This window comes from Diadema antillarum, unplaced genomic scaffold (assembly GCF_040938485.1).
Source record: "Diadema antillarum isolate AM-2024a unplaced genomic scaffold, OU_Dant_1.0 seq00000297_RagTag, whole genome shotgun sequence".
NCBI lineage: Eukaryota > Metazoa > Echinodermata > Echinoidea > Diadematoida > Diadematidae > Diadema > Diadema antillarum.
The window spans coordinates 1,586,531-1,602,400 of NW_027271320.1; the positions used below are offsets into that span (position 1 = coordinate 1,586,531).

Genomic DNA, 15,870 nt, shown 5'->3' on the forward strand with positions numbered 1-15,870 from the left:
AAAAAAAAAAAAAAACGGTTTTGGGTGCTTCAGGGAGTAATATGAAGGGAAGCTTGGATGGTTCTATTACTAATGGGTTAAAGGTCCTGTTTCCCTTTTGGAGTGGTGATTTAAAAAAATGTTCAGGATATCACATTTTAAGCACATGTGTACATCTGTTGTATCACAAAACATCAACCACATAATTTTTTTGAAATAAAGCCTAAACTATAAGAAGATATCAGTATTTCTCTCATTAAACCATAACTGTAGACAGGTTAGTCTGGAAACATTTTTATCATAACTATCGTTCACATTTTGTGTATTTTTAACATCAATTATACAGATTCAAATTTTTACAGTGTTTTTTTCTACCCCTTACTTACATTTTATAACTATTTTAAAGCATTATAAAGCTTGGCTTTTGTTTCTTCTGCAAATGGTAAATTATGCCTTTAAGAAGCATCAAAATTTAATGTGCAATAAGGTGCATATTACATTTCTAACAGAATTTGACTAACTGAAAAAAAGAAAGAAAAAAAAAACCACTCTACCTGGTGACTAAATGTAGGTTTGGTAAGGCAAGGCCACATAATCAAAGATGCGGAAATCAATATGCTATAATTCGTTGAAATCCACTGTAATCGTGTGCACATGTGTGTGTGGGTGTATGTTCGTGTGTGTGTGAGGGGGGGGGGGGGGGGCTGCCCCTATGCATTTTGAATGATACTTATTCATAATTCATCATATCATGTTTTCTTTTAATGGATGCTGTAAGAAGTCAAAAAGAAAAAAACAAAAACAAACACAACTAATGATACAATAAAAAAAAAAAAAACACCAAAGAAAAAATGCACAAGATAGCACAGTGAACAAAAGGAAGCTGCCTTACCAACCTAATCACAGGAGGCTTGCCAAAAAGGCATAGGAGGAAAGGAATTAAACACGGATGTCAGATAACATGTCCACTTCCCCTATATAATAGATATCTGTCCAGAAACTCAGGAAAACCAAAAATGACCTTCCAAACAACACTATTTTCACAGAATGGAAAACTAAACAAGAACAATAGCATTTCCAGTGTATGTGTTGGAGAAAGTGTGTGTGTGGATACGTTTCTATACAGATTGAGATGATCTTGACCGACAAATGAAGACACTTAAAGGGATGGTACAGTATTGGTGGAGATGAGAATTGGGTTTTCAACTTTTTGTGAGACACCAAGAAAACGCTTATGAAATATTACACAGCATACCATTTTATGAGGATTCAAAATTCATTTGATGAAAATTGGGTTTGGAATGACTGAAACATCAAAAAACAAAGTAAAACAAAGCGATCATGATAAAGTGTGGGTCCCACACTTATTAGAATCGCTCTGTTTTGGATATCTCAGCCATTTCAAAACCAATTTTCATCGAATAAATGTTGAATTCCTCATGGAATTACAAGCTCTTTCATATATCATAAGAAGTTTCTCATTATCTCACCCAAAAATGTTTGAAACCTGAAATTAGGTTTCAACCAAAACTATACGATCCCTTTAATGTTGATCTTGCTAAAGGCGAAACGCTGAATCTTTGCTAGGTCTTCTGTCATTAACTAATGAGTAAATTGCCCACAAATTGTGTTACTTTATTAGCAAATTGAAGATCATGGGTGATACACGTTTTTGTTTTCTTTGTTATAAAGTTCTGGGTGGGAAATCTAAGTGAAAATGTCCCATCTTGCAGTCCGCTACACATTGGTACCCTGTGAGTGTAGTATGCGATTTCATGCAGTGTTTACACAGTTTGTCTGTTTCTGTAGTTTTCTGCGAAACATGGTAATGAATGTAAGTGAAACCACTTGATAAAATACTCAACAGGACATTGTAGGCATTTTCTCCTTGAATATATCATGTTTTCACTATAATGCCAACTTAGGGCTGCCAATTTGAGGAGCGGCCCAACAATGGCACCCTGTGTGTGTTTGGTCACTGGTAACCTTATCAGGTCATTGAATGACCTCAAAGACGGCCAAAATTAAACAGAATTACCTTCAGTCTAAACACAGACTTGATCTACCGTAGTCTATATCCCTACAGACCCGGTTTTACATCTTACAGTTTGTTTTCACAGGAAGCTAGTCTTCAATATCTAGGCATTTTTTGGGGGGGAGGGGGCACATTGGCTTTGCATGAATCTTGTGGTTTTGCTTTAAATGTTATAAATTTGAGTGATGCTGAGCTGCATTTATGTGCCCTTAAATCTCCACCAGTTATCTTGATAATGAGACAAGATTGGTATTTATGCTATGTTCACGCAGGTGATAGTAAAACCTTGTACTCCCTTAATCACTTCCTACAAATTTTCAATTTTCCAAATGTAAGAACGAAGACAGCAACAAAAATAAACAAGACACTCAGTATATTCAACTAATCGATTTTCATATCACACCAAGACATTTATGCCTTTAACCCGCTGAAGACGTGTCCCCGAGAATATTGCGGCAGGTGTCTGTGGGAAATATGTGACAGTGCACCTCAAAACAAACAAAAAGTCGCCAGACATGAATTTTTAGTTAAGACCATATTCTAAAAGAGCAGACTTTAAGCTTTAAAATGATGTATAACTCAAATCAAATGGACTCTCCTAACCTATCTAAACATTGGAAAGAAAGCACAACCTCAGAAAAAGTGTGAACTGAGAAAAGAGGCTCTGAAGTACAGTGTCTATTCAAGCGCTTAATCTTTACCAAACCGTGCTGGCTGTGTGATGAATGGGACAAAAAACAGGAAGTAAACCACTGGAGTAACAACAATGAAGGAATTATCAGATTAAACTGAAATTAAGCATGCCTCATTAACACATTCTGTCCATAATTGATGCCAACTTTCAAAGCAGTAGCACTATCCTTTCAAAAGTCATTAGAGTTGAAAGTGAAGAGTGTGGACAAGGTTTTTCAGAAATGAAAAAGGGATTCTGAAGACACACCTAATCACACTATTCTATCAAAAATGTTCGAGATAAACTGCTAAAAAACACACTTTCCTGCCCGTTTTATGACACCAAATTTTAGCATAATGTAAACGACGACCTGCTCTTTCAGAAAATATGAAAAAGTCAAGTTCGGCTAGGTTGACCCATTTCACTTGTTTTCAGTCCTCACGCAAAATCAGTGTGTGCGACTTTATGTTCGTTTTGAGGTGCACGGTCACATATGTGTTGTAGTGCAAAATCAGTCCGTCCTAAACGGGTTAAAAGGGTCTGAGTGTCATCAGACTAACCTTGAGGCAACAGACACTCTTTGTTCCTTTCCATAAGATGATTTTTGCAGTTGTAGATCAGATTACCAAACAAGTGGTGAGGTTCAAGTTTGTACATCTTTTGAAGGGGGTCTGTCATGTAACACCACTGGCAATTCCCAAAGGAGTCTGTCATGTTACATTACTGGCAATTCCCAAGACATATATCCTTTGCTTTGAAATCCATATCTTACTATGATACAAGAAAACTAAGAAACAAGTATCAGATGTGTAATTACCTCATCACTTTAACCCCCAATGGCCCATGTTCTCAGTAATCCACTGATACTTTCTGTGTACAGGCAGGTCATTGGTGGCATTGAAAGGGTTAGAACAATGGTTGTGAGCATTGCCATTATCAGATCTTGTTTGATGGATTTATACTATAGGGGAACCTTGTTATATGTGGACCCAAAACTACGATAATTACCTTGTTTTATCAAGTTTACTTCACAATAATAGGATGCAAACAGAAAGACATCATAAATAATTGGGATATAAATGAAAATTATCTCATTTAAGAAGGTTGTATTATTGTATCCAAATTGTTTTGATACAGAGGTGCCACTGTACTGTTTAACATATGATCATGAGAGACTGAAAATTGTATTTCATGAATTATCACAAAAATAGTGCAAGTAATATACAATAAATGTGATATATCACATTACATATTGTAGTCACTTCCCTTGTTTTTTTTTTTAAATATAACTGTACATCAACATGAAGAGTTTGTTCGCAAAATCCGATAAGTCCATTTTTGAACATTTTGAAGTACGGTCTCTGTCATTAAGTACACAATAATACCTTTTCAATGATATATTGGTCACTACATATTAAGGTACATTTTTGAAGTTATGATCAAAAGAAGCAAACATTTTCTTATTATTCTCTTTATTTTTCTTGACCTTCAATCGCAAATATCTCCATTTGGCAAATATGGACCTATCGGTTTTTGCGAACAAACTCTTCATATGTTGTTTGTGATATCATTGTACACCATATACATTGCACTTTACAGACAACATACAGACCTCCTGACTTGACACTTAGAACACAATTTTGCAAAATAATTTTAAAGTTGTAATCAAGAAACAATGCACTGGAATGAAACAGCCACACCCTCTACAACAACTATTTATTTAAGCAAAATTGCCCCATGTTTCAGACAATTTGAAGAGTTTGTTCGCAAAAACCGATAAGTTCATATTTGCCAAATGGAGATATTTGCGATTAAAGGTCAAGAAAAATAAAGAGAATAATAAGAAAATTGTTCCTTCTTTTGACCATAACTTCAAAAAATGTACCTTTATATGTTGTGACCAATATATCATTTAAAAGGTATTATTTTGTACTTTATGACAGAGACCGTACTTCAAAATCTTCAAAAGTGGACTCATCGCTTTTTGCGAACAAACTCTTCATTTCAATTTCATTTTTGTTTATCACAATAGTGGCAATATCTTGGCAAGTTGTTGCTTTCGCTTCATAATACAAGATGACTCACAAAGTAAAAAACAAAACAAAGGTGAAATGACTTTGAAATTATGGCTAAAGAGAAAGAAGTAAAACAAAGAAAGCGGGAAAGAATGGTGGATGTCTTTAAAGGGTCACAACTTGGACGCAACAACCTACGTAAATGCTTATGATGAAAGAATGTCTTCCACTTTAAACTTCAGCTGATATCATCATTTCTTGAAGCAAAGCACTTCAATCTATTAGCAATCAATAGGAAGGTGTGTTCCACCACTTTTATCATCATTATCCTCATCAGTGTCAACACTGATTTACAGACACGCCCATGTAAACTAAGAAGTGTCACTTCGTGCCATTGTTGTTGTTTTGTTATTGGAAACATAATGCATCTTCCCTGATATCAAAATAAATTGCAAATGTCCTCCTTTTCTAGAGACTATGACAAGCTTCTCTTACTTTGAAATAATTCAGTATTCCTGGCATAGCCCTGGATAAGAAATTAAGTGACACATTCATTGAATGTTTCTGATTTTCGATGCCAACTATGTGGTTATTTCATTTTTTTTAAATTTTTTATATAGGCCTGTAAGAAAACACTATCCAAGCTCCTAGTCCACACATACTGCACCGAAATAAGATGAAAACCACATAGTAAAATTATATGGATAGCGGTATCTTCAAAGGGATTGTATAGTTTTGGTCGAGACCTAATGTCAGGTTTATAAATTTTTTTGGAGAGATAATGAGATACATCTTGTGAAATATGAAAGAGCTTGTAATTCCAAAAAGGATTCAACACTTAGTTAATGGAAATTGGTCTTGAAATAACTGAGATATCCCCCCTAAAAAAAAGTGATCCTAATGAAATTGACAGGCCACAACTTTTATTCGGATCTCTTTCTTTTTACTTTGTTTTTGGATATCTCCGTCACTTCAAAACTGATTTTCATCAAATAAACCTTTGATTCCCTTTAGAGTTGTATGCTCTTTAACATTTCAGAGAGTGACTTCTAATATATCTCGCAGAATGTTACAAGCTGAATCCTTATCTCAACCAGTGCTGTACAGTCCCTTTAACTAAAAATACTTTGGGAAACATTACATCATGTTTGTGCCTGTGTCAAGTTTAGAGTGGATACACTTTCACATTGCTGAAATTCCCAGAGGACAAACATTATTGTGAACTCACCATGACACCTACATAGAGGAAGAGGGGTGTATGATAACCTAAGATAAGGACTTTCTATGGCATATTGCTTTGGACTTCTATGAGTTATTACAGGTCCTGTTTATCTTTAGGAGTGCAGTGATTTTGAAAATGTTCAAGAAATCACTTTTGATGCTTATAACAAGTGTCGGTCAGTTGTGTCACAAAACTTCTGACCATTTTGATGTTTGCAATAAAGCTTAAAATATAAGGAGATACCACTACACTACTTCTCTCATTAAACCATAACTGTAGACTGTTTAGTCTGAAAACATTTTTATCATAACTATAGTTCACATTTTGCAGATTTAACAATACTTAACATGGATTATGCTGGTTCATACTTTTACATTGGTTGTTTCTATCCCTAACTCAAATTTTAGAACTATTTTGAAGCGCTAATGCTGGGTTTTTGTTTCATCTGCAAATAGTAAATTATGCCTTTAACAAATGGTATACTAACTTGACTTGCAAATATACAGCATAGTTGTTAAAAGTCTATTTTGCCTTGCTTTATTTGTTGTTATGTTTTGTGAGGGAGGTGCTGTCCAATTTTTGAAGGTGGTGTCGTCTAATTTTTAACAGGTTTTTTCATAAACATATCTGTAACTCCTTAGAGTAGCTTCTTCCTTTTTTCACAGGTAAGAGCATTTGGCCAAGTTGAACACACTCATTTGAAGCTCTTCCAATATTGCTGAACACGTCAAGTGTCTTCAAATTACCCCAAAGGAAACTAAAATCCTGCTCAGGGTGAAATAAACACCAAGTGCTGCAGATGTACTTCCCCTGTAATTAAAGGTACAGAAGGCTATGTATACTATTGCAGGTCCAGCACTTGGTTGTAAATGACAGTTTCAGCTTACAGAGTGGTACATATTGCAGAATCCAAACTCATTTGGTACAAACATTCGAGAACAAACACAAGCAGAATGAGATACCCCACAAAACCACATATGCCCAAGCATATATGCAAAGACACACTTTTACATACATGCACACACACACCAATGCACTAAACTCATTAGCATAAATTATGCTATACAGAATGTAACCTGAATTTCACAAAGACTACAATCAATCTTCCTGTACCAAATTTCCCGGTATTTAAGGCCAATTTTATTTCCAAAGGTAGCCTACAAAAACATTTACAAGCTTATCTTTTCTTTTTTCGTCAGATTGTGAAGAAGTATGGGCAAAATCTCCCAATCAAGACTTTAGTTTTGCAGACATTGTTCAATTTACAATTCAATATCAAAATCAAACTGATCCTGTAGGACATGTTAAAAAGAAAATAAATCTTTGTGATTTTGATTAAAGTCAGTAAATATTGAAATCAAACTTGGCCTTTATAGGATGTACAAAGGGAGAATTCCTTGGGGCTTGTGGTTGATAAAGATAGGAATAGGATGTGGGGGTAGTCAGTTATCTAATTGTAGCATAAAGCATTTTTAACTCAGGGTCAACATACCACAAACACCCAGCAGAAACAGCTTGGGCTGTATAATAAAGCATCACACCTATAGGCCTATCCACATGCAAGTGCACTAGTATGAGCATATCATCTATGTATATCTTTTAGTTCATGTGCGTGTGTGTAAGTGAGTGTGCATACCATAACAACATATAGTATGACTACTATGAGGTGTTCAGGATTAATATTCCAACTATATCCTTCTTTCTCCCTCAAGATTTTTCTTTATCTATTTATAATTATTTTGTTTTTAAATTGGTTGGGGCATTGAGGTGTTTAAATTGAATTGGAGAGAAACTGCATCAATTTTGCAGATTGCAGTTACCTAAAACAATTTCTTGTTCAATCTGTCAACACGTGTATACCACTGCATGTAACTTATTCTTGATGAAGTCTTTACAATGTTGGTACTTTACTCTCCATGCACATTAATGTAATATGATTTCCTATTTAGGAAGCAGATGGACTAACCCCTTTAATAAGTGTGTCCTCAGCCCACACTCCAGTCACAGGGTTGCCTTATTAGGCCAGGGCTGTCCTAAGTGTCTGCTGTATGGCAAGTCGTTTGATACAATTGTACATACCGCCTGACCCTGTTTGAAATATTGCATTTGTATGCCCCAAATGAATACCAATCATCACCATCAATTTAGATTACCAGCACAGGAGCAGAGTGTAATTGAAATGCAGGCAAAATGTCTATCTCTGGCACACTTCAATTCTAAAATAGACTCAAAGATATACAATGTACCTTGTCCATATGATTATACTATCTAGCATAATAACTCTGGAGTTTTGTATATTTATTACAAGAACATCGCAACTATACGTATGTATTTTGTTAATTCGATACCAGGAGCAGAGTCTAATTGAAATGCAATGTATACATTAAGTTTAATCTGTTTTGCATTTCATTTAAATGCTAAATCAGGCTCAAGATAAAACCTATCTCATCAATGAATGAATAATTGTATGAGAGTTTTGTATATATGTCTTACAAGGACATCTTATGTGACATACTTTTGTATTGACAATAGTCACTGAATAATTATTATGCGATTAGGCCTACACTGTTTTCATGATGCATGCCATGAAAAATTTCTTACAGAGGATTCAAGGATTTGAATTTTTAAATTTGAATTGAATTTGACTCTATTGACGTTCATCATTGTCATTGAATATCTTACTTCTATTTCCGTGTATAGTTTAAAACATATTGCAGAGGTGAATACTGAGAGCTAGAAATAAAATGAATGCACCTAGACTTTCTAGTCATGAAGATTTTCCAGAGATGTAGTACACGGCATACCCATCTTCCATACCCACTACTAGGTCAACAGCGACGCACTCTTGGATTTCCAAATGGCTGAGGATGAGGAGCGGGGGAAAGTAGACTAAGCAAATAGCAAAGTATGTTTTCGCAAAGGAATTGGTTTATAGCCCGAGACCTCACTCAAGAGAGGGAACTCGGTGCCTGGAGACATCGGAAAGGAATCCAGTCTAGATTGTCAAATTATACAGCTGATTAAAACTAGGGAATTCCCCCACCCCTCCCTCCTCCCCCCCTCCTCCCCCCCTCCTCCCATCTCATTATACATTCCTCTATTTCCTCTTCTATGTTGAATCAAGAGATCACACTTTTCAGAGACTTCACGGAAATATGTGATTCATTTATCGGATCAGAGATGCTAGTTTCATTTCTCACGTGTGAATCGGGATTTCTCATCAACATTTTTTCCTGTTGGGTTTTGTGTGGGTGTGTGTATATGTGTGTGCATGTTCCTCAGATCCTTCAAATGGCCATGGTACCATCTATGAATAGCACAAAGGCAAGTTTTGACTTTATAGTTGCATTTTGCCTTTGCTTTTTTTTTTCTTGGAAAAGAATGGCTTTATCTATTTCATTGGATGTATTTTGAGTAGCATTACATCAACATAAAAAGAAAGCTCCGTCAAAGAAGAATATTCTCACAGACTTGTTATTTTTGTTTTTGCTGTTCTGGATTGATCTTCTTGTGTTTTTTTTTTTATGGTCCATACCACTGGTGAGTAATTAAATCCTTATAAAGAACAGTGGAAATGTCCACTGTGAGATATAGCAAACTTTATTCTCATGTGATGAATTATGGCTAAGAAAGTTTAGACATGTTTGTGTTCGCTCATCATTCTACATATGGCATTTTGTTGCTTATAATTTTGGTCAGACTCCGGATAGAGGGAAGACACAGAATTAGGCCAAATATCAAATATTCATTAGCATAAGTTATACACATTCTACAGAAACCTTTTTTTTCCCCTCCCCACAACATGTGGAAACCAAGCCAAGGCAGAGCTAATTATCAGCATAATGCAGCTTCGGAGTCAATGGTGATCAATGGAGACAATCAATGGTCAAGAACACGGTATACATTATAATCGCAGCATGCCGTATATCATCACTCCAAATGCACAAATGGTCATTAAACCCCTCTGGTCAATACTTCTGCCCCCACCCCCCTCCCCCTCCCCCCTCCCCCATGATGCTTCACACACTGTGCAAGTGACCACAACGGTTGTACATACCTGTTTTTTTTTCTCTCTCTAAATTTGTACCTAATTAATAACATCATTATGTTTAAGAGCTCAATATATCTATGCCTTATATATATGTGGATACATACACACAAACAAACACACACACACACACACACACACACACACACACATTAGGCCTATACATAGATTACTGTCACCTCCTGTTATTACCAATAGATTCTCAAATCCGTACTATGAATGTGTAAGGTATATAGCCTTCTCAATTCTCAAGTAAATGCATACAAAGTCCATAACGCAAACAACATATCGTTGGTGGGGTGACAAAACCTCGTATCTCAATATTTGGTGAAAATGAGTTTTCTTCATTATATTGAAGCTAGGAACCCTTACTATGTAATTCCCAATCCTTATATGCCCATCTGCAAAAATAAGGTCACAAATGATAAATAAAAGTTGGCTGTTTCCATTGACTTACATGTTATGGCAGCCATGTTTTTTAGCTCTCCTGAACATTTGACATTTTTGAGATACGAGGTTTTGTCACCCCACCAACGATATATACACTCTCATTAAAAATATCTAGTACATATGTCCAGCAAAGCTTCCTGTATCTCGCTGGTAGCACTCACCCACACATCAAAACAAACCATGTAGTGACACACAGCATCAGGCACTGCTTTTATATATAGCATACTTTAATTCAACGTGACCAATAGAGAACCACATACTCTCTTCCAGTACTACCTCAATATATGGCAAATGCGATGATTTTCTCATCTCAGCAATTCAAAAAGACAGTTAACCATTTACAAATGCATATGATATGTTGAAAGCAAGTAAAAGTTGTACTTTTATCTTGTGTCTGAAGCACAAATAAAAAAAAATAGAATATTCTATGTACCGTAAATTAACAGAACCGCATGATTGATACAATACTGGAAATGTTGAGAAATTATGACATACACAAATCTGTCGGATGACAAGTTGTACGATAAAAAATCTGTTTGATATTGAGTTGTTTATCAATTAAGGGTTTTACAAATACTTTTTTCTCTTTTCACACAACAATCAAAAAGTTTTTACTGGATATATACCAGGCTAAAAAGCAAATATGCATAAAATTGTGTCAAACTTACCGGACTTGGAGAGCGCTCCCTCCTCGCTTTGGGTTTGATCTGGAGGCTGTCAAATTTATCCAGTTGCATCAACGAGTCGCTTTGAGGGCGATAGTGCTTGGGCATGGCCCTACCTCTCTCCACGGGAACATTATCTGCCTCTGATAGATAGAGGGCGCTCTTTGGACGCTGCCTGGCAACATCGCTGGTCGCCTTGACGGGGATCTCCTTTCGTAGGGCATTGTCGAAGATTTCGCTCTTCGGCCGCCGATACATCTCGCCCGTTTGTTTGGACAGGCTCGGGTGGTCGCGCTTCCCCGAGAATCTGCCCCGCGTTAGGATGCCTTTCTGTGGTGAGTCTGGGGGCGAGGTTTCTATGGTAACAGGCACGGACTCGACTTCCGCGTCCTCCTTATCCGCATCGCCAATGACCTGCCGGAGCCTGCCTGCCTCCCACTGGAAACTAACCTGCTTCACAAAGCGCCTCCTCCTGATCACCTCGCCGTCCGCACCGACAGCCGTCTCGGTCTCCGGAATCGGCGAGACCGCGTCAGACAAGCCGTCCAACCTCCCTTCTATAGTGTGCTTATTCCTGCCGCTGATGTCAGTGGGGCTACGTTCCCTGGCACTGCAATCCGACACAAATGCACCATTTGTTCCACTCCGACTTATTTTGGGAATCTCTGTTTTTCCTATGTTTTCCTGTACACCAGTCTCCACTTCCTCATTTAGAAACAACACTTCCAGCTCGTCTCCCCCGGCTGAGGCTGCATGTGCACGTGTTCCAATGTTTCTTTCTATACTCACTAGCTCAGTTACAGCAGATTCACTCTGAACAGGAGAATCAGTAAGAGTGGTGACCAACCCTCTCTTTGCAGTCAGAGTAGTGCTGTCCCCTGCACCATGCCCAATGAGAGATGAGTCCAGTCTGCCTCTGTCAGACCAATCAGCACCATGCTCTCTGTCCTCTGGCGATTTGGTTTCAACAGGCCTGGTTTCACTATCCCGCTGGCTCAGTTCCAAACTGTGTGATCGACTGGCGGCTGGCTGTGGAGGTGCCCCGGTTTCACTATTTGATTTGTGCTCCGAGTTCGCTAGTTCATCTAGAAGATTCAATGCTTCGTTCAGGACTGCATCCTCTGGCAAGATTTCTGAATCAACTTTGTTAACTGTTGTATCATCTGGCATAGATCTCAAATGGACATTACCTAAATCACAATCATCTTGGAAAGATTTTTGTTGGGATAATTTCAACCTACTACTGGCAAAATGATTGTGATCATTTTCCCCATCCTCCCCTTCCGTGCACTCACTTTTTTCTTCGATGACATCGAGTTCATTCCCTATGCTCTCTTCTACCAAACTTACTCTTGAAGTCTCACTCTCACGGGAGGTTAAAGAGCTTCCCTCAGTCAAAAGTTTTGCATGATTTGATATGCTGTGGTTCTCAGCAGATGAGATGGGAGAATAATTCTCTCTAACAGTGTCTGCGACAGTAGGGACGATTCCTTCTATGTGTTGGACAGAGGCTGCATCCAGCCTCACCTTATTGCTTTCCCTCTGCACATGATTAAGCTCATTAGTGCTCGTGACAGCTTTCACTCCCGCTACGCCTCTCGCAGCGGCCGTTTTTAGATCGGGTCCAGCGCCGGCTGCAACATCTGCTCTCGCTCTCACTGTGTTGGGAGCATTGATTGTGGACTGGCTAGTCTGCGTTTCAGACCCGCCAGTCTCGGTGGATCCCGAGACCCCACCTGACCCCCGGCGCCGTGATCGAGCTCTCCTTGTCACCTCCGCGTGGATGGCAGTGCTGGTATCTCTACTCCCTGTGTCAGATGAATGACTTCCTGTTATGCTTGCAGGAACGTGGCTGCCATTTCCTGCTGACTGTGAGGGGCTGGCCCCACCCCTTTGTCCCTCGGTCTCGGGACGTTCCCTCCGCCGTCTCCTAGGCCTCTCCGGTCCCTGAACCGAGGTTTGGTTGGCATGTAGTCTTGCTTCAGCCACTCTCATTTGCTGCTGCTCTTCCATCATCCGAGCTGCTGTCCTCTTAATGATTTCCTCCATCTCTCTAGAGGTGATTCCACTCTTTATGGGGGTGGAAGTCAACAGGGGGCCACTAGTCTCCTTTGCCAGCCTCTCTCTGTCATCTGAATGCCTGTCCTGTCTGTGTCTCTGTCCAGCTTCTGATGAGGTTTTATTGTGGAAGGCTTGTGAGAGTCTTGCTACAGGACTTCGAATCTGTGGTTTGCTTGATTCCGCATGGGATGGACCGTGCCCTCCATGACCTGCATGGGTTTGAGTTCGATGACCTTTCTCTAGCTGACTAGGGAATGGGATAGGGGCATCGCCCACAGAGCTGAGTCTCTTAAAATTGAGCAGACGCACCTCACTGGAGTCAGAGGAACTGTGACTCTGTGCACTGGCCTCGCTGCTCCGCGGAGATGAAGACTTTCTAGAGCGGGAAGGGAGATCTCTCCCCCTTGGAGATAAATCTGTTGTTCTGTCACTAGACTTAGATCGAGGACGTGGTACTGGTTTGGTTTCTTGCTGCAACACATGCCTGTTGTTTCTCCTGCCATCTTCATGAGGTTGTTGTGGGTGGCTGTGCCTTCCATGCTGATCGTGCTGCTGTCGCACAATTCCTTGCTGCGACCTTTGGCTTGCTGCTTCTGCAGCACTGTGGTAACTGCTTGGTTTGGGTTGCTGTGGTTGTTGTCTTTGTTGTGGATGTTGCTGCAACTGGTGGGTATTGCCATGTGATGATTTAGGGCTCCTTGGCTTTGGCAAGACAGGAGGTGGGCTACTCTTTTGTAGCTGTGGCTGGTGGCTGAGACGTCTCTGCTCTCTTTGTTGAGCCAGTTGCTGGTGTGAAGCATCATGCATGTCACTGGTACGTTGATGGTGAGTTGTCTCCCCACGTTGCTGTCTAGGATCCTGAGCCTGATTTGGCCTGGTCTGCTGCCCTCTTGCCTCTTTCCACTTTTCCATGAGTTGTTGCTCGAGCATCACCCTGTTTGTGGCCTCCATGTACTGGTGTGTCCCACTTGCAGAAACTTTCATCTCCTGCTGTCTGTCCAGTGTTTGACTCTGCTTCCGGACCCAGCTCCTTGGACCGACTTCCTCGGCCTTCCCACCATCATACTTCTGCAGCTTGTGCATCACCCGATTTTCGTGCTCATTTAACAGCTTGAGTTCGTGCTTCAGCTTCTCCTTCTGGACATCCCTGGAGTGCTGCTGCATGCGACTCTTATCCTCCTCTTGCTGCTTCTGCTTCTGGATCTGCATAAGGTCATACTGCTGCAGCAGGAACTGCCTCTCCGCCTCTGACCTTCTCTGTTGCCGGGTACCCCGGTCCTGACTCATTGAGCGCTGTTTCTGGTGTCGGGGTAATGGCACAGGTTCCTTGCTGCTTCTCCTTTGTCTTTCAGCATCAGAGTTTTGTACCTGTGGACTTCCTTCATCCATTTGTTTAGCATCAGCAGGGTCCTGGTCAAAGATACTGGAGTTTGAGTATCTCCTGCGTGGAGGTGGAACCGGTGAGTCATTGTCATCTCCAGCACTGGCTCTGCTTCTTCTTTCATGTCTATTTTCTCTGATCTCGCCAGATTTGTCTGTCTGAGGGAGCCGAGTGTGCACCTCAACCTCAACCTTGATGTTACTGGAGATGCCTGAGATGCCCAAGCTGCTATGTGGCCGGCTGTTGTTGGGTATAGACCGAGCTGCTGGTCCATGGGTTGGTGAGGTCGTTGCACCCCCCATTCCTGCACGATTCTTGTTGGCTCGCAATCTCTGCAGCACCTCCTGTTTTGACATTCCTCTGCCTTCTGACGTAGGAGAGACCGATGTCATTGCCCCGCCCTTGCCGTGGTCACTCTGTATTCGGGCGTGGCCGAGCACCACGCCATTTTCACTCCGGCTCCTAACGCCAGACTGGTGACCCCTTCTATGCTGTCCTTCAGCCATTGCTAATGACAATCTGAAGAGGAAGCAAAGGAACAGAAATCATTCTTTTGTGCCTTGTAGCATTTACACGTGCTCTGACCATCTTCATCACTTTCATGTAACAGTAGGGCCTGTACCATTACATCGTCATAAGCAACATAACAATATCAAATATTATTATGGCTAAGTTTATCATCATGTGTACGTGTATGAGTGTAACAGTACTATTTCTATTCATAGAAAATCTGTCCATTTTCTGAAGCAGTAGCATTGACAAAGGTGAACTAATTTGAATGAACTTTTTAAGAACAACTACTACCAAATTTTGACACCTGAGAAATAGAAGGGTGCTATCGCATTCTCAGATTTCAGTGTAAATAACACCGAAATATTCTATTTTCCTGACGTGAAAAGTCTATTTAATCAAAAGTGGGTAGATTTATTAAGTATTGTATCAAATATTGTGTAAAACAATGCCCTTGAGGTTTTGATTTGTAACATTTTACTGAAAACTAAACACAAAAAATAAATCGACACCATAGTGCAGAGAAGATAGAACCTCACAATGTGATAATGATATTAAACTGAATACACTCCAAAATTGCAATAGTACCCTGTGGTTCTTAGCTGACAATTGATGATTAAAGGGATTGTATGGTTTTGGTTGAGACCTAATTTCAGGTTTCTAACATTTTTTGGTGAGATGAGAAACCTCTTATGAAATATGAAAGAGTATGTAATTCCATGAGGAATTCATTGTTTATTTGATGAAAATTGGTTTTGAAATGGCTGAGATATCCAAAACAGAGTGATTCTAATAAAGTATGGGACCCACCTTTTATTACGATCGCTTTGT

At 39.6% G+C, this 15,870-nt stretch overlaps 2 protein-coding genes across 4 annotated transcripts in view; both read right to left on the reverse strand.

Moving 5' to 3' along the window:
* The window catches only part of LOC139730202 (rho family-interacting cell polarization regulator 2-like), a 158,711-nt gene that overhangs the window by 99,880 nt on the left and 42,961 nt on the right, over positions 1-15,870 (reverse strand). The window contains exon 1 of one of the 3 annotated variants that reach the window (XM_071641098.1): positions 11,091-12,663. The exons of the other annotated variants lie outside the window; for them this stretch is intronic. Coding sequence (XP_071497199.1) covers positions 11,091-12,257 — 1,167 coding nt within the window. The 5' untranslated portion in view covers positions 12,258-12,663. Of the gene's footprint in view, positions 1-11,090; positions 12,664-15,870 lie in introns of those variants that run through there. 3 annotated transcript variants of the gene reach the window in all.
* On the reverse strand, positions 12,263-15,455 carry LOC139730205 (uncharacterized). Its single transcript, XM_071641106.1, has 2 exons — positions 12,552-15,455; positions 12,263-12,277 (listed from the first exon to the last, which is right to left on the reverse strand). Exons 1-2 carry the CDS (start codon positions 15,033-15,035, stop codon positions 12,263-12,265), a joined length of 2,499 nt encoding a protein of 832 aa, XP_071497207.1. The 5' UTR covers positions 15,036-15,455.